Source organism: Coregonus lavaretus (genome assembly GCF_964263955.1).
Source record: "Coregonus lavaretus genome assembly, contig: HAP1_SCAFFOLD_79, whole genome shotgun sequence".
Classification (NCBI taxonomy): Eukaryota; Metazoa; Chordata; class Actinopteri; order Salmoniformes; family Salmonidae; genus Coregonus; species Coregonus lavaretus.
Genome location: NW_028157882.1, coordinates 38,909 through 57,968, shown reverse-complemented (window position 1 = coordinate 57,968; position 19,060 = coordinate 38,909). Strand labels below are relative to the sequence as shown.

Here is a 19,060-nt window from a genome sequence, read left to right as displayed (position 1 = left end):
GTTTGTTCCGTTTTTGGGGAATTCTGTTTCAATCCCCCACAGTAAGTAGCGAGATGCACATAACATTGTAAGATCGCCAATATACCATAGAAGATCCGCCAACCCAATTCCAAAGAAGAAGAAGAATACCATCGAAGAAGAAGTTTCTTTCTTCAAACAGTGGAACCATGCTAAACTGCTAAAAAGGTATTCAAGCCGCTACACGGATTAGTTTATATAAAAATCACCATTACTTCCAAACCAAATGGTATTAAGATATAAAATGATCCTACTCATAAATAAGTACTTAGTGAATTGCTCAAAATGCGCATCAAGCGCAGCCTTGATCATCTTTAGAACGCAGCAGGTATTCTCGCGATAACAGCACATATATTTTTCTGGGAAAGGAGGGAGTTCGAAGTTATGCTAGCTAGCTGTTGTTAGTATCTATAACTACCTAGCTAGTCAACTTTTAAAAGTCAAGTTCCAAGGTAAGATCTGATCTATAACGTGTCCATATTATGTAATATTCGGATTATTTGTCGACGTCTATCTGATCAACATGTGTTGACAATGAGCCAATTGAGCTTGCTAGCTAACGTTAGTTAACTAGGGGATTCGAAACGTCTAGCTAGCCAACGTTAACTGTCATTCTTATCAAGCAAGTTTGGCTAACTATGTTCAAGAAGTTGTTGTGATCACATTAATATGATCATCAACTACGACGTGTGAATCGTCCATCTTTAAAATGACCGAGTAATCCATAGTTAATAGGCAACCCTGGTAGCAGGTTAGCATTGCTAGTTGGTTACAAGTGAACGTTGGGAGCTCTGGTCCATGGCGTTACATGCGGCTTGACCCTTCATCTTTCCAATTGTGTAATGTAAGTGACTAGCTTCATTATACTTAAGTAAATCTTTTGCTAGAGTACTGACCAACCTTTCTCTGTATGCTCATTGCAAACATCATGTCGCGACTTTCGGACACTTTATTTAACGCCGGACTAGCTCTGCTCCAGGCGCATGCGCATCCGATGCATGCGTATGGACCAGCGTTATAGCTAGCTAAGAGGCGTCTTCTTGCCCACCGCAGATAGTGGCCCGAAAATGCTCGTTGATCATGGACATAGCCTCCTATGTCACATAGGAATATGAAGCTACTGTAAATGTTGCCAGCTAGTTACCCTCTCTCTGTTCTACTGCAGCAAGCTTGTAAATAAACACTTTACCACTGACGTCTTATGGAGCTCCTGTAAATGTTGGTCTCTCTCTATTACAGAAGCTAGAGTTGACCACCATGGACATTGAGGATGACACGACGGTGTTCGCCACTCTTAAGTCATTTAAGAGTTTCATCTCTCTCCCGGACACGTCTCGGAACCAGGGAGAACCATCCCCAGTGCAGAGCAACGCCCTACAAAAACAGTACCTGCAGAGATTAGAGGTGGGTGGGGTAGGACAGACACACTTAAGGAGACACACACACACACACACACACACAGTAATACACTGCTAAACACACACACACACACTAATACATTGATCACCGACAACGACGATACAGCCTGTAGGGAGGAGGTCAGAGACCTGGCCGTGTGGTGCCAGGACAACAACCTCTCCCTCAACGTGATCAAGACAAAGGAGATGATTGTGGACTACAGGAAAAAGAAGAGGACAGAGCACGCCCTCATTCTCATCGACGGGGCTGTAGTGGAGCAGGTTGAGAGCTTCAAGTTCCTTGGTGTCCACATCACCAACAAACTAACATGGTCCAAGCACACCAAGACAGTCGTGAAGAGGGCACGACAAAACCTATTCCCCCTAAGGAGGCTGAAAAGATTTGGCATGGGTCCTCAGATCCTCAAAAAGTTCTACAGCTACACCATAGAGAGCATCCTGACTGGTTGCATCACTGCCTGGTATGGCAACTGCTCGGCCTCCGACCGCAAGGCACTACAGAGGGTAGTGCGTACGGCCCAATACATCACTGGGGCCAAGCTTCCTGCCATCCAGGACCTCTATACCAGGCGATGTCAGAGGAAGGCCCTAAAAATTGTCAAAGACTCCAGCCACCCTAGTCATAGACTGTTCTCTCTGCTACCGCAAGGCAAGCAGTACTGGAGCGCCAAGTCTATGTCCAAGAGGCTTCTAAACAGCGTCTACCCCCAAGCCATAAGACTCCTGAACAGCTAATCATGGCTACCCAGACTATTTGCATTGCCCCCCCCCCCCCTCTCTTTTATGCTGCTGATGTCTGTTTATTGTCAATGCATGGTCACTTTAATAACTCTACCTACATGTACATATTACCTGGACTAACCGGTGCCCCCGCACATTGACTCAGTACCGGTACCCCCTGTATATAGCCATGCTATTGTTATTTTTACTGCTGCTCTTTAATCATCTGTTACTTTTATTTCATATTATATTATATTATATTGTATTATTTTATTTTATTTATTTTTTGGTATTATTTCTTAACTGCATTCATTGTTGGTTAAGGGCTTGTCAGTAAGCATTTCAATAAGGTCTACTACACCTGTTGTATTCGGCGCATGTAAGAAATAACATTTGATTTGATTTAAAGACATATACACACACACACACTAATACACTGCTAAAGACCTACACACACACACAAATACACACATACTAACACAATGCTAAAGACACACACACACACTAATACGCTGCTAAAGACACACACAAACGAAAGATGAACACACACAGACGCATGCACCTGCCCTGGTGCAGCGCCACATCCTACGCACAGTATTTAGAGGATATAGGTGCTGGGACTGAGACAGACATTGGATTGTTGTGAAGTACTAGAGACTGCAGAGAAGGTATAGTCTGAAACCTCTGTATGTAAGTCACAAAGTGTACCTGTGTCCAAGAAAGTGACAGTGTGTGTGTCTCTGTGTAGTTGCTGGAGGCAGCAGAGAAGGTTCAGTCTAAGACCCAGCTGATCCAGATGGACCAGGAGAAGAGACAGATGGAGATCAGTCACAAGAGAGCACGCATCGAACTAGAGAAGAACGCTACGCTGAGTGCTAGGGACTTTGAGGTATGTAACACACACCTACACACCTGGAGGTAACACACACCTACACACCTGGAGGGAACACACACCTGGAGGTAACACACACCTACACACCTGGAGGTAACACACACCTACCTGGAGGTAACACACACCTACACACCTGGAGGTAACACACACCTACACACCTGGAGGTAACACACACCTACACACCTGGAGGTAACACACACCTACACACCTGGAGGTAACACACACCTACACACCTGGAGGTAACACACACCTACACACCTGGAGGTAACACACACCTACACACCTGGAGGTAACACACACCTACCTGGAGGTAACACACACCTACACACCTGGAGGTAACACACACCTACACACCTGGAGGTAACACACACCTACACACCTGGAGGTAACACACACCTACACACCTGGAGGTAACACACACCTACACACCTGGAGGTAACACACACCTACACACCTGGAGGTAACACACACCTACCTGGAGGTAACACACACCTACCTGGAGGTAACTAACACACACTATGAAAAGGAGCGACCTGGTTGTACGTATTTGACTGGTTTGTGACCCACTGACACCATTCCCGGTTAGAGGGGAATAAAGCAGCCCACGAGTTAACACACAGGAACATTAATTAAACACACTGAGGAAGAGGAACATGGAGATGTAGTGGTTCTGTAGAAGGACGAGGAACATGGGGATGCAGTGGTTCTGTAGAAGGACGAGGAACATGGGGATGTAGTGGTTCTGTAGAAGGACGAGGAACATGGGGATGTAGTGGTTCTGTAGAAGGACGAGGAACATGGGGATGTAGTGGTTCTGTAGAAGGACGAGGAACATGGGGATGTAGTGGTTCTGTAGAAGGACTAGGAACATGGGGATGTAGTGGTTCTGTAGAAGGACGAGGAACATGGGGATGGAGTGGTTCTGTAGAAGGACGAGGAACATGGGGATGTAGTGGTTCTGTAGAAGGACGAGGAACATGGGGATGTAGTGGTTCTGTAGAAGGACGAGGAACATGGGGATGTAGTGGTTCTGTAGAAGGACGAGGAACATGGGGATGTAGTGGTTCTGTAGAAGGACTAGGAACATGGGGATGGAGTGGTTCTGTAGAAGGACGAGGAGCATGGGGATGGAGTGGTTCTGTAGAAGAACGAGGAACATGGGGATGTAGTGGTTCTGTAGAAGGATGAGGAACATGGGGATGTAGTGGTTCTGTAGAAGGATGAGGAACATGGGGATGTAGTGGTTCTGTAGAAGGACGAGGAACATGGGGATGTAGTGGTTCTGTAGAAGGACGAGGAACATGGGGATGTAGTGGTTCTGTAGAAGGACGAGGAACAGGGGTATGTAAGGGTTCTGTAGAAGGACGAGGAACATGGGGATGCAGTGGTTCTGTAGGACGAGGAACATGGGGATGCAGTGGTTCTGTAGAAGGACGAGGAACATGGGGATGCAGTGGTTCTGTAGAAGGACGAGGAACATGGGGATGGAGTGGTTCTGTAGAAGGACGAGGAACATGGGGATGCAGTGGTTCTGTAGAAGGACGAGGAACATGGGGATGTAGTGGTTCTGTAGAAGGACGAGGAACATGGGGATGTAGTGGTTCTGTAGAAGGACGAGGAACATGGGGATGTAGTGGTTCTGTAGAAGGACGAGGAACATGGGGATGGAGTGGTTCTGTAGAAGGACGAGGAACATGGGGATGGAGTGGTTCTGTAGAAGGACGAGGAACATGGGGATGGAGTGGTTCTGTAGAAGGACGAGGAACATGGGGATGGAGTGGTTCTGTAGAAGGACGAGGAACATGAGGATGGAGTGGTTCTGTAGAAGGACGAGGAACATGGGGATGGAGTGGTTCTGTAGAAGGACTAGGAACATGGGGATGGAGTGGTTCTGTAGAAGGACGAGGAACATGGGGATGGAGTGGTTCTGTAGAAGGACGAGGAACATGGGGATGGAGTGGTTCTGTAGAAGGACGAGGAACATGGGGATGGAGTGGTTCTGTAGAAGGACGAGGAACATGGGGATGGAGTGGTTCTGTAGAAGGATGAGGAACATGGGGATGTAGTGGTTCTGTAGAAGGACGAGGAACATGGGGATGTAGTGGTTCTGTAGAAGGACGAGGAACATGGGGATGCAGTGGTTCTGTAGAAGGACGAGGAACATGGGGATGTAGTGGTTCTGTAGAAGGAAGATGAAAGGTGTGAACATGTGTGATACCACGAGAGCTGTAATAAAGGACTGTATAAATGTCCAACTCTGAACATGTTTAACGGTTACAAGCTATACTGAGGCAGCATACATAATGTAACAATAACAACTAACTATGAAGAACAATATCCACTTTTCACGCACAACATCCCACCAGTCCAGAGATATGAGGGAGTCCAGGTGTTGTTGTGAAAGACGGAGATGAGCTTGCTGCTCGCTCTGTGGCTGCTGGAAGGAGACAGAGGGGGAGGCAGAAGTTGGGGATCCTGGGACCCAGTATGACTGCTTGTGATTGACTGACCTCACCGTGTGATATGGCCCCTGGCAACCATGACCCGTAGCAACCAATGGGTTTGGCTAGGGCCAGTTTATGACTCCAGCGGGTGAGCCTACTGCAGGAGTTAGAAAGTGACAGAGTTAGTATCTGAGAGAGGGCTGCGAGAATGAGATGTTGTGCTGAGTGCCACCGGCAGGGAATTCATACCACAGCAGTTTGTTTGATGTTCTTTGTTTACTGGTCTGTTCCATATTCTGTGTTATGTATTCTATGTTCTAAAATCTGTGTTCTGAATTCCACGTTCTGACTTCTATGCCCCACGTTCTAATTTCTATGTTCTAGCGTGAGGTGGACCGTAACCAGGACCTGCTGGGACGAATCAGACGCCTGGAAGACAGGGAGGCGGAGTCTAGCAAGAGCCTATCGGAGCAGGCCGAGGCAAACCGTGCTCTCCGTCGGACCCTGGAGTCCCTCAACAGAAGGGTGGAGGAGAGGGACGGACGGCTCAACACCGCTAACCAGGTACCATACCGTAAGATCCCTCCACACCTCTCTAAGCAGGTACACCTGTAACAGAGTTCAGATCATACCGTAAGATCCCTCCACACCTCTCTAACCAGGTACACCTGGAACAGAGTTCAGATCATACCATAAGATCCCTCCACACCTCTCTAACCAGGTACACCTGGAACAGAGTTCAGATCATACCGTAAGATCCCTCCACACCTCTCTAACCAGGTACACCTGGAACAGAGTTCAGATCATACCGTAAGATCCCTCCACACCTCTCTAACCAGGTACACCTGGAACAGAGTTCAGATCATACCGTAAGATCCCTCCACACCTCTCTAACCAGGTACACCTGGAACAGAGTTCAGATCATACCGTAAGATCCCTCCACACCTCTCTAACCAGGTACACCTGGAACAGAGGTCAGATCATACCGTAAGATCCCTCCACACCTCTCTAAGCAGGTACACCTGGAACAGAGTTCAGATCATACCGTAAGATCCCTCCACACCTCTCTAACCACGTACACCTGTAACAGAGTTCAGATCATACCGTAAGATCCCTCCACACCTCTCTAACCAGGTACACCTGGAACAGAGTTCAGATCATACCGTAAGATCCCTCCACAACTTGATATGTCTCCGCTCACATCGTCGAATTTGCTACTTTTCGGTGGCGCAACTGATTAGTACGTTGCCAAGCGGGCAGTCAGGTGTTTGCGCGTCTGAGGGCCCAGGTTGGGGCTGGTTACCCAGATAGTGCTACACACAAACCGTTGATGGCTACAGGATGTGTTATTTCTCCCTGTAGACGGTGAGTGGTTTAAAGGATGAGATCCGGGACCTGAAGCAGCAGGTCCAGACTCGGGACAACACAATCTCTAACCAGACACTGGAGAACCAGGGACTACAGGAACAAGTGGAGCTACAACACAGGTAACACACACACACCTTCCTGTATTTCCTTCCCTCTGATTGGTCCTTCCTGTATTTCCTCCCCCATGACTGGTCCTCTCTACAGGAAGTACCAGGAAGTGTCTCAGCGGTGCCAGGCCCTCCAGTCAGCATCGTCCACCTGCTCCGACCACGAACTCAAGATTAAGGTGAGGCTAGGTTATTGTTGTTCAAATTAGGACTATAATGAATTATGTCTAGATGAGGATTGTTATTAATAGGGTTCAGATCGGGACTAGGTTTAGAAAACTAGGAGATTAGGGTTGACTGAAGTATGAACATTGAGACTGATTGTGACTAAATTCAGAGTAGGACTGGGGTTGAGATTGAGCTGTTGAACAGAGCAATGCAACGGTCGATTGGTAGGTTTTTGTTTCTGCTTATTTGGCAACCATGTATCTTCTCTCCAAAGTATTATTTGGTTATTAAACTGGCAATTTAAAAGCAGCCAGCGAGATGCCTCTGTCCCCTATAGGCTTTATAAACTCTCAATGTAATCACCATGTATTGTTACTGGGTTTAAATGACCTGCCTTCAAATGAAGAGACGGCTATTAACTCTTCTCAGTCTAGCAAACACACACTCCACATGATTGTCACCTTTCAGATGGTCATTAAGTCTCTTTCATGAGCGGAGAATACAACTCAAAGGTGTGTGTGTGTCTCCTCTTCTCCCCCCCCCCCCCCCCTCTAGGAGTTGGAGAGGAAGTTGGCTCTGCAAGAACAGGATGTTGTCATAGTGAAGAACATGAGGTCAGAGGTCGCTAGGGTCCCAGATATGGACAAGGAGCTCCGACAGCTAAGAGAGGAGAATGTTTACCTCAGGTAACACAGCTAGAACACATGGAGCAGGACAGCTAAGAGAGGAGGATGTTTACCTCAGGTAACACAGCTAGAACACATGGAGCAGGATAGCTAAGAGAGGAGGATGTTTACCTCAGGTAACACAGCTAGAACACATGGAGCAGGACAGCTAAGAGAGGAGAATGTTTACCTCAGGTAACACAGCTAGAACACATGGAGCAGGACAGCTAAGAGAGGAGGATGTTTACCTCAGGTAACACAGCTAGAACACATGGAGCAGGACAGCTAAGAGAGGAGAATGTTTACCTCAGGTAACACAGCTAGAACACATGGAGCAGGACAGCTAAGAGAGGAGAATGTTTACCTCAGGTAACACAGCTAGAACACATGGAGCAGGACAGCTAAGAGAGGAGGATGTTTACCTCAGGTAACACAGCTAGAACACATGGAGCAGGACAGCTAAGAGAGGAGGATGTTTACCTCAGGTAACACAGCTAGAACACATGGAGCAGGACAGCTAAGAGAGGAGAATGTTTACCTGAGGTAACACAGCGAACACATGGAGCAGGACAGCTAAGAGAGGAGAATGTTTACCTCAGGTAACACAGCGAACACATGGAGCAGGACAGCTAAGAGAGGAGAATGTTTACCTCAGGTAACACAGCTAGAACACATGGAGCAGGACAGCTAAGAGAGGAGGATGTTTACCTCAGGTAACACAGCTAGAACACATGGAGCAGGACAGCTAAGAGAGGAGAATGTTTACCTCAGGTAACACAGCTAGAACACATGGAGCAGGACAGCTAAGAGAGGAGAATGTTTACCTCAGGTAACACAGCTAGAACACATGGAGCAGGACAGCTAAGAGAGGAGGATGTTTACCTCAGGTAACACAGCTAGAACATATGGAGCAGGACAGCTAAGAGAGGAGGATGTTTACCTCAGGTAACACAGCTAGAACACATGGAGCAGGACAGCTAAGAGAGATCATGTGTACATTGTAAAAGAAGACAACTATCATTCATGTCTCTGAAACCTCTCATTTCTCGCTTTCACTCTTCCTCGTTCTGTATCCCAGGGAGACGAGGGAGAATGTGATCCTGCTGAAGGAGGAAACGGAGGGATTGAGACGTAAGGTAGAACGGATGGAGAAGATGAAGGAAGAGCTTGTCAACGTGGAGCTGGAGAAGGAGGTGTGTCCTGTTTGTGTGGAATGACATGTTAGTGTTTTTAAATGTGAAACAGGGCTGGAGGCAAAACATTTGCAATATGCCGTCAGTTGTGCTAAGTAATGGTTCTGATACACAACTGAAAAGGGAACTTAACATGTTGTTTTTCACTTGACGAACAAACAAATCTCAGGGTTTGAAACGTTTTAATCTGCTTAATAGTTGAATTTGTAAATGTGGAACCTTGAATCCCTACACCCTGGTGGGTAATCTTGTTTCCTCCTGTCCTCCTCCAGAAACTGTCTCAGAAACTACAGGCCTGGGAGAACCTGGGACAATCTACTGGACTCAACATACGGTCAGCTGGAATATGTCTGTCTCTAGTATAATATTTCACCACTGGGTGGAGCTGTTGAGTCATGACAAATACTGGTGCCTCATTCTCTCCGTGTGAGGCCGTGTCTATAGAGCGAGAGGGAGAGACGGTTTATGATTTCTATGCTTTATGCCTGCTGTGTGTGTTCTGTGCTGAAAGCCCGTAATGACAGAGTGATTGCATGTTTCCATATGAGAAGCGAAGCACAGCAGACACATTACAAACACTTCACTTCTAACACAGACACACGCACACAGTATTCTTCTCTCATGACTAGCCCGGTGTTTGATGTACACTCAGGGGCCAGGTTATTAGGTACACCAGCTTGTTCACCAAAATGGTTCGCTCCTACAGACGTGGCCGTGGCTTGCTATATAAAGCCGGCAGACAGGCATCGAGGCATTCAGTTACTGTTAGATTGAATGTTAGAATGGGCGAAACAAGTGACCTAAGCGACTTTGAGCGTGGTATGATCGTCGGTGCCAGGCGCGCCGGTTCCATTATCTCAGAAACGGCCGTCCTCCTGGGCTTTTCACGCACGACAGTGTCTAGGCTTTACCGGGAATGGTGCGACAAACAGAAAAACATCCAGTCAGCGCCAGTCCTGTGGGTCGAAAACAGCTCATTGACGAGAGAGGTGGAAGGAGAATGGCAAGAATCGTGTAAGATAACAGGCGGGCCACAAACAGACAAATAACGGAGCAGCACAATACTGGTGTGCAGAACGGCTCCTCAGAAAGCACAATCCGTTGATTCTTGTCATGGATGGGCTATTGTAGCAGACAACCACACCGGGTTCCAGTCCTATCAGCTAAGAGAAGTGGCTCCAGTGGTCACGCCATCACCAACACTGGACAATTGAGTAGGAAAACATCGCCTGGTCGGACGAATCCCAGTTCCTGTTGATGGCAGAGTCAGGATTTGGCGTAAGCAGCATGAGTCCATGGCCCCATCCTGCCTGGTGTCAACGGTACAGGCTGGTGGTGTAATGGTGTGGGGAATGTTTTCCTGGCACACGTTAGGTCCCTTGATACCAATTGAGCAATGTTTCCATGCCCTGAAGAATTCAGGCTTTTCTGGAGGCAAACGGGGGTCCGACCCGGTACTAGATGGGTGTACCTAATAAACTGGTCACAGATACCCCCAAAAATGGGGCCTCAATGGGCCTCAGGATCTTGTTACGGTATTTTTGTGCATTCAAATTGCCATCGATAAAATGCAATTGTGTTTGTTGTCCGTAGCTTATGCATGCCCATACCATCATGGGGCACTCTGTTCACAACTTTCACACCAGCAAACCGCTCGCCCCCACACCTGCGTTTGTGAGGCCGGTTGGTTGGACGTACTGCCAAATTCTCTAAAATCACGTTGGAGGCGGCTTATGGTAGAGACATTCAATTATCTGGCAACAGCTCTGGTGGACATTCCTGCAGTCAACATGCGAATTGCATGTTCCCTCAATTTGAGACATCTGGTGTTGTGACAAAACTGCACATTTTAGAGTGCCCTTTTATTGTCCCCAGCACAAGGTGCACATGTGTAATGATCATGCTGTTTAATCCGATTCTTGATATGCCACACCTGTCAGGTGGATGGATTACCTTGGCAAAGGAGAAATGCTCACTAACAGGATGTAAACAAATGTGTGCACAATTTATTAAAAATAAAAAACAGATACCTTATTTACATAAGTATTCAGACCCTTTGCTATGAGACTCGAAATTGAGCTCCGGTGTATCCTGTTTCCATTGATCATCTTTGAGATGTTTCTACAACTTGATTGGAGTCTACCTGTGGTAAATTAAATTGATTGGACATGATTTGGAAAGGCACACACCTGTCTATATAAGTTCCCACAGTTGACAGTGCATGTCAGAGCAAAACATTTCTGCAGCATTGAAGGTCCCCAAGAACACAGTGGCCTCCATCATTCTTAAATGGAAGAAGTTTGGAACCACCAAGACTCTTCCTAGAGCTGGCTGCCTGGCCAAACTGAGCAAATGGGGTAGAAGGGCCTTGGTCAGGGATTTGACCAAGAACCCGATGGTCACGCTGACAGAGCTCCAGAGTTCCTCTGTGGAGATGGGAGAACCTTCCAGAAGGACAACCATTTCTGCAGCACTCCACCAATCAGGCCTTTATGGTAGAGTGACTAGACGGAAGCCACTCCTCAGTAAAAGGCACATGAAAGCCTGCTTGGAGTTTGCCAAAAGGCACCTAAAGACTCTGACCATGAGAAACAAGATTCTCTGGTCTGATTAAACCAAAATTGAACTCTTTGGCCTGAATGCCAAGCGTCAACGTCTGGAGGAAACCTGGCACCATCCCTACGGTAAAGCATGGTGGTGGCAGCATCATGCTGTGGGGATGTTTTTCAGCGGCAGGGACTAGGAGACTAGTCAGGATTGAGGCAAAGATGAACGGAGCAAAGTACAGAGAGATCCTTGATGAAAACCGGCTCCAGAGCGCTCAGGACCTTAGACTGGGGCGAAGGTTCACCTTCCAACAGGACAACGACCCTAAGCATACAGCCAAGATAACGCAGGAGTGGCTTTGGGACAAGTCTCTGAATGTCCTTGAGTGGCCCAGCCAGAGCCCAGACTTGAACCCGATCGAACATCTCTGGAGAGACCTGAAAATAGCTGTGCGGCAACGCTCCTCATCCAACCTGTGACCGAGCAGAGAAGATTGGGAGAAACTCCCCAAATACAGTGGTGCGAAGTTTGTAGCGTCCTACCAAAGAAGAATTGATGCTAGGTTTGATTCCCACGGGGTGCCAGTATGAAAATGTATGCACTCACTAACTGTAAGTCGCTCTGGATAAGAGCGTCTGCTAAATGACTAAAATGTAAATGTAATCGCTGCCAAAGGTCCTTCAACAAAGTACTGAGTAAAGGTCTGAATCCTAATGTAAATGTGATATTTCCGTTTAGTTTTTTCTTATTAACAAAAATGTCTAATGTTGTTTTTTGCTTTGTCGTTATGGGGTATTGTGTGTAGATTGAGGGGGAAAAAAACAATTGAATCAATTTTAGAATAAGGCTGTAATGTAACAAAATGTGGGAAAAGTCAAGGGGTCTGAATACTTTCCGAAGGCACTGTATATCTCTGTTCAGTGTACATGAATAAACCAAGGTGTGCCACGGTTTATAATAGGCTGGGAACCACTGCTATAGACTAGTATCATTTGAGGTAGAGAAGGGAAGTTGGTGGAACTCATTTAATAGTTAGTTTTTTGAAGACTTGAAAGAATAGTTCACTCAGTATGCGTCCCAAATGCCACCCGATTCCCTATGGGCCCTGGTCAAAAGTAGTGCACTATATAGGGAATAGGGTGCTACTTGGGATGCAGACAAAGTGTTGATTAATTAAGCTACTGTAGAGTCTAGGTCCATCAGTTAAGCTTTAGGACTGGAGAAAAGCACTTTGACAAGCTGTGTGTTCTCTTTAGAACCGACCCATCGTCTGTCTGTTTCCTCACACTAATTAGTCTTCATCTTTTCTTTAGTTCTCTCTTCTCCCTATCCTCCTCTCTCCTCCACCCCTGCTCCCTATCCTCCTCTCTCCTCCACCCCTGCTCTCTCCTCCCTATCCTCCTCTCTCCTCCACCCCTCCTCTCTATCCTCCTCTCTCCTCCACCCCTCCTCTCTCCTCCACCCCTGCTCTCTATCCTCCTCTCTCCTCCACCCCTCCTCTCTATCCTCCTCTCTCCTCCACCCCTCCTCTCTATCCTCCTCTCTCCTCCACCCCTCCTCCCTATCCTCCTCTCTCCTCCACCCCTGCTCTCTATCCTCCTCTCTCCTCCACCCCTCCTCTCTATCCTCCTCTCTCCTCCACCCCTCCTCCCTATCCTCCTCTCTCCTCCACCCCTCCTCTCTATCCTCCTCTCTCCTCCACCCCTGCTCTCTTCTCCCTATCCTCCTCTCTCCTCCACCCCTGCTCTCTTCTCCCTATCCTCCTCTCTCCTCCACCCCTGCTCTCTCCTCCCTATCCTCCTCTCTCCTCCACCCCTGCTCTCTCCTCCCTATCCTCCTCTCTCCTCCACCCCTGCTCTCTTCTCCCTATCCTCCTCTCTCCTCCACCCCTGCTCTCTTCTCTCTATCCTCCTCTCTCCTCCACCCCTGCTCTCTCCTCCACCCCTGCTCTCTTCTCCCTACCCTCCTCTCTCCTCCACCCCTGCTCTCTCCTCCACCCCTGCTCTCTTCTCCCTATCCTCCTCTCTCCTCCACCCCTCCTCCCTATCCTCCTTTCTCCTCCACCCCTGCTCTCTTCTCCCTATCCTCCTCTCTCCTCCACCCCTCCTCCCTATCCTCCTCTCTCCTCCACCCCTGCTCTCTTCTCCCTATCCTCCTCTCTCTTCCACCCCTGCTCTCTCCCTATCCTCCTCTCTCCTCCACCCCTGCTCTCTCCCTATCCTCCTCTCTCCTCCACCCCTGCTCTCTCTCTCTATCCTCCTCTCTCCTCCACCCCTCCTCTCTCCTCCACCCCTGCTCTCTATCCTCCTCTCTCCTCCACCCCTGCTCTCTCCCTATCCTCCTCTCTCCTCCACCCCTGCTGTCTATCCTCCTCTCTCCTCCACCCCTGCGCTCTCCTCTCTATCCTCCTCTCTCCTCCACCCCTCCTCCCTATCCTCCTCTCTCCTCCACCCCTGCTCTCTCCTCCCTATCCTCCTCTCTCCTCCACCCCTGCTCTCTTCTCCCCATCCTCCTCTCTCCTCCACCCCTGCTCTCTCCTCCCTATCCTCCTCTCTCCTCCACCCCTGCTCCCTATCCTGCTCTCTCCTCCCTATCCTCCTCTCTCCTCCACCCCTGCTCTCTCTCCTCCTCTCTCCTCCACCCCTCCTCTCTCCTCCCTATCCTCCTCTCTCCTCCACCCCTGCTCCCTATCCTCCTCTCTCCTCCACCCCTGCTCTCTCCTCCCTATCCTCCTCTCTCCTCCACCCCTGCTCTCTCTCCTCCTCTCTCCTCCACCCCTCCTCTCTCCTCCCTATCCTCCTCTCTCCTCCACCCCTCCTCCCTATCCTCCTCTCTCCTCCACCCCTGCTCTCTCTCCTCCTCTCTCCTCCACCCCTGCTCTCTCCTCCCTATCCTCCTCTCTCCTCCACCCCTGCTCCCTATCCTCCTCTCTCCTCCACCCCTGCTCTCTCCTCCCTATCCTCCTCTCTCCTCCACCCCTGCTCTCTCTCCTCCACCCCTCCTCCCTATCCTCCTCTCTCCTCCACCCCTGCTCTCTCTCCTCCTCTCTCCTCCACCCCTCCTCCCTATCCTCCTCTCTCCTCCACCCCTGCTCTCTCTCCTCCTCTCTCCTCCACCCCTCCTCCCTATCCTCCTCTCTCCTCCACCCCTGCTCTCTCTCCTCCTCTCTCCTCCACCCCTCCTCCCTATCCTCGTCTCTCCTCCACCCCTGCTCTCTCTCCTCCTCTCTCCTCCACCCCTCCTCCCTATCCTCGTCTCTCCTCCACCCCTGCTCTCTCTCCTCCTCTCTCCTCCACCCCTCCTCCCTATCCTCCTCTCTCCTCCACCCCTGCTCTCTCCTCTCTCTCCTCCTCTCTCCTCCACCCCTGCTCTCTCCTCCTCTCCTGCTCTCTCCTCCACCCCTGCTCTCTCCTCTCTCTCCTCCTCTCTCCTCCACCCCTGCTCTCTCCTCCTCTCCTCCTCTCTCCTCCACCCCTGCTCTCTCCTCCTCTCCTCCTCTCTCCTCCACCCCTGCTCTCTCCTCCTCTCCTCCTCTCTCCTCCACCCCTCCTCCCTATCCTCCTCTCTCCTCCACCCCTGCTCTCTCCTCTCTCTCCTCCTCTCTCCTCCACCCCTGCTCTCTCCTCCTCTCCTCCTCTCTCCTCCACCCCTGCTCTCTCCTCTCTCTCCTCCTCTCTCCTCCACCCCTGCTCTCTCCTCCTCTCCTCCTCTCTCCTCCACCCCTGCTCTCTCCTCCTCTCCTCCTCTCTCCTCCACCCCTGCTCTCTCCTCCTCTCCTCCTCTCTCCTCCTCTCTCCTCCACCCCTGCTCTCTCCTCCTCTCCTGCTCTCTCCTCCACCCCTGCTCTCTCCTCTCTCTCCTCCTCTCTCCTCCACCCCTGCTCTCTCCTCCTCTCCTCCTCTCTCCTCCACCCCTGCTCTCTCCTCCTCTCTCCTCCACCCCTGCTCTCTCCTCCTCTCCTCCTCTCTCCTCCTCTCCTCCTCTCTCCTCCACCCCTCCTCCCTATCCTCCTCTCTCCTCCACCCCTGCTCTCTCCTCCTCTCTCCTCCTCTCCTCCTCTCTCCTCCACCCCTCCTCCCTATCCTCCTCTCTCCTCCACCCCTGCTCTCTCCTCCTCTCTCCTCCACCCCTCCTCTCTCTCCTCCTCTCTCCTCCACCCCTTCTCTCTCCTCCCTTGTTTCTCTCTCTGTCTCAGCGGTGTAGAGGGTTGCCATGTGGTTTATCAGAAAGTCTAATACATGACAACTCTCTCTCTCTCTGAGCTCTACTGATGAACGTGCAGTGCGTTAACCCTGTGTGTTGTGTCCCCTACAGGACACCAGAGGATCTGTCCAGAGAGGTGATTCACATCCAACAGAGAGAGATCACGCTCAAACAACAAAACTACACTCTCACCAGCAGGTAACACACACACACACACACTCTCAACAGCAGGTAACACACACACACACACACACAGCAGCTGTTGTGTGGGTGAAACACGTGTGAACACCTTGTAACAATCTTAACCATGAAAAAGATATAAACCTTGTTGCCTTTGTGTTTCTATGAGTTATTGGCTATGGTGTCAAATGCTCCATTTTATACAGAACAAAAATATAAACGCAACATGCAACGATTTTTACGAGTTACAGTTCATAGAAGGATATCCGTCAATTTAAATAAATTCATTAGGCCCTAATCTATGGATTTCACATGACTGGGCAGGGGCGCAGCCATGGGTGGGCAGGGGCGCAGCCATGGGTGGGCCTGGCTCCCAAGTGGGTGGGCCTGTGCCCTCCCAGGCCCACCCATGGCTGCGCCCCTGCCCACTGGGGAGACAGGCCCAGCCAATCAGAGGGAGTTTTTCACCACAAGCTTTATTACAGACACAAATTGTCAGCCGTTGTGAGGCCGGTTGGACGTACTGTCAAATTCTCTAAAACAACGTTGGAGGTGGCTTATTGTAGGGAAATTAACATTTAATTATCTTGCAACAGCTCTGATCGACATTCCTGTAGTCAACATGCCAATTGCGCGCTCCCTCAACTTGAGACATCTGTGGCGTTGTTGTTGTGGCAACTTCTATTGTCCATGTGTAATGATCCTGCTGTTTAATCAGCTTCTTGATATGCCACACCTGTCAGGGGGATGGATTATCTTGGCTAAGGACAAATGCTCACTAACAGGGATGGAAACAAATTAGTATTAAAAAAATTTGAGCAATAAGGATAATTTCTGGGATAATTTATTTCAGACCATCACCTTACATGTTGCATTATATTTTTGTTCAGTATAGTTAGCATGCTATATAGAACTATAGGTATCAGAATCGCCATTTTAGTTTTAACTTCCTCTAGCTTTCCTCAGAGAAGCTCTAAGATCTGTTTTTATTACTCCTTCTCTCTGTCATGTCCACCTGTCCCCTCTTCCCAGCTCCCCTCTCCTTCTCTCTGCCATGTCTACCTGTCCCCTCTTCCCAGCTCCCCCCTCTCCTTCTCTCTGTCATGTCTACCTGTCCCCTCTTCCCAGCTCCCCCCTCTCCTTCTCTCTGTCATGTCCACCTGTCTCCTCTTCCCAGCTCCCTCCTCTCCTTCTCTCTGTCATGTCCACCTGTCCCCTCTTCCCAGCTCCCCCCTCTCCTTCTCTCTGTCATGTCTACCTGTCTCCTCTTCCCATCTCCCCCCTCTCCTTCTCTCTGTCATGTCCACCTGTCCCCTCTTCCCAGCTCCCCCCTCTCCTTCTCTCTGTCATGTCCACCTGTCCCCTCTTCCCAGCTCCCCCCTCTCCTTCTCTCTGTCATGTCCACTTGTCCCCTCTTCCCAGCTCCCCTCTCTCCTTCTCTCTGCCATGTCTACCTGTCCCCTCTTCCCAGCTCCCCCCTCTCCTTCTCTCTGCCATGTCTACCTGTCCCCTCTTCCCAGCTCCCCCCTCTCCTTCTCTCTGCCATGTCTACCTGTCCCCTCTTCCCAGCTCCCCCCTCTCCTTCTCTCTGCCATGTCTACCTGTCCCCTCTTCCCAGCTCCCCTCTCCTCCTCTCTGCCATGTCTACCTGTCCCCTCTTCCCAGCTCCCCTCTCCTTCTCTCTGTCATGTCTACCTGTCCCCTCTTCCCAGCTCCCCCCTCTCCTTCTCTCTGCCATGTCTACCTGTCCCCTCTTCCCAGCTCCCCTCTCCTTCTCTCTGTCATGTCTACCTGTCCCCTCTTCCCAGCTCCCCCCTCTCCTTCTCTCTGTCATGTCTACCTGTCCCCTCTTCCCAGCTCCCCTCTCCTTCTCTCTGCCATGTCTACCTGTCCCCTCTTCCCAGCTCCCCCCTCTCCTTCTCTCTGTCATGTCCACCTGTCCCCTCTTCCCAGCTCCCCCCTCCCCTTCTCTCTGTCATGTCTACCTGTCCCCTCTTCCCAGCTCCCTCCTCTCCTTCTCTCTGTCATGTCCACTTGTCCCCTCTTCCCAGCTCCCCTCTCTCCTTCTCTCTGTCATGTCCACCTGTCCCCTCTTCCCAGCTCCCCCCTCTCCTTCTCTCTGTCATGTCCACCTGTCCCCTCTTCCCAGCTCCCCCCTCCCCTTCTCTCTGCCATGTCTACCTGTCCCCTCTTCCCAGCTCCAATAGAGTATCTCCCCCCTCTCTCTCTCCCCCAGTAGTGTGGGTTTGATCTGAGCGTAAATTCTCAGACAGCTAATTAGACTCATCTTGAGTTCGTTAGTACCGCTACACTAGCCCTAGCATAGAGGTGTGTGCTAGTCGTTAGCTAACGAGCTACCCTCTCTTGATCCCATACGGAGCTAATGATGAAATATGACACCGTTCAGAACCACTAGATAACGAGGAGAGATGGAGTGCAGGGAGGAGGGAGGAGGAGGAGGGAGGTTCTCTCTCCTTCCTCCCATAGTGTGCACTTGTTCACTTCCCTTCACTGATTTGAAAGGAAATTAGGTATAAGAACCGTGGTGGAAGCTCCCACTTGTTCATATAATAAATTGGTCATTTAGCAGATGCTCTTATCCAGAGCGACTTACAGGAGCAATTAGGTTTAAGTGCCTTGCTCAAGGGCACATCGACAGATTTTTCACCTAGTCGGCTCGGGGATTAGAACCAGCGACCTTTCGGTTACTGGCACAACGCTCTTAACCACTAAGCTACCTGCCGCTCTTCATGCCTCCCAATCTAATGCTTTTAGATTTGTGGGAAGAACTGAACAAGTGCACACTTAGGGACAAATAATTATTATTGGGACGCACCCATGAAGAGAAAGAGAGGGGGAATTTAGACTAACCCTCTCTCTCCTCCCCTTGTCTCTCTCTTCCCCCCCCCAGCTGTAGGACAGTGGAGCGTTCTAAGGCTGACCTCCAGGGGGAGCTGTTGTCTCTACGTTCTAAAGCTCTCTCTCCCTTCCAGCTGTAGGACAGTGGAGCGTTCTAAGGCTGACCTCCAGGGGGAGCTGTTGTCTCTACGTTCTAAAGCTCTCTCTCCCTCCCAGCTGTAGGACAGTGGAGCGTTCTAAGGCTGACCTCCAGGGGGAGCTGTTGTCTCTACGATCTA

General features: G+C 49.9%; 1 protein-coding gene across 1 annotated transcript in view; it reads left to right on the top strand.

Moving 5' to 3' along the window:
• Positions 1–363: 363 nt before the first annotated feature.
• mad1l1 (mitotic arrest deficient 1 like 1) overlaps positions 364–19,060 on the top strand; it is a 56,001-nt gene continuing 37,304 nt past the window's right edge. Inside the window, exons 1-10 of the mRNA XM_084198799.1 lie at positions 364–470; positions 1,258–1,422; positions 2,905–3,045; positions 5,877–6,056; positions 6,855–6,979; positions 7,065–7,146; positions 7,691–7,821; positions 8,879–8,993; positions 9,266–9,327; positions 15,855–15,941. Of these exons, the coding sequence (XP_084054925.1) occupies positions 1,276–1,422; positions 2,905–3,045; positions 5,877–6,056; positions 6,855–6,979; positions 7,065–7,146; positions 7,691–7,821; positions 8,879–8,993; positions 9,266–9,327; positions 15,855–15,941 (1,070 nt within the window). The 5' untranslated portion in view covers positions 364–470; positions 1,258–1,275. The remainder of the gene's footprint in view (positions 471–1,257; positions 1,423–2,904; positions 3,046–5,876; positions 6,057–6,854; positions 6,980–7,064; positions 7,147–7,690; positions 7,822–8,878; positions 8,994–9,265; positions 9,328–15,854; positions 15,942–19,060) is intronic.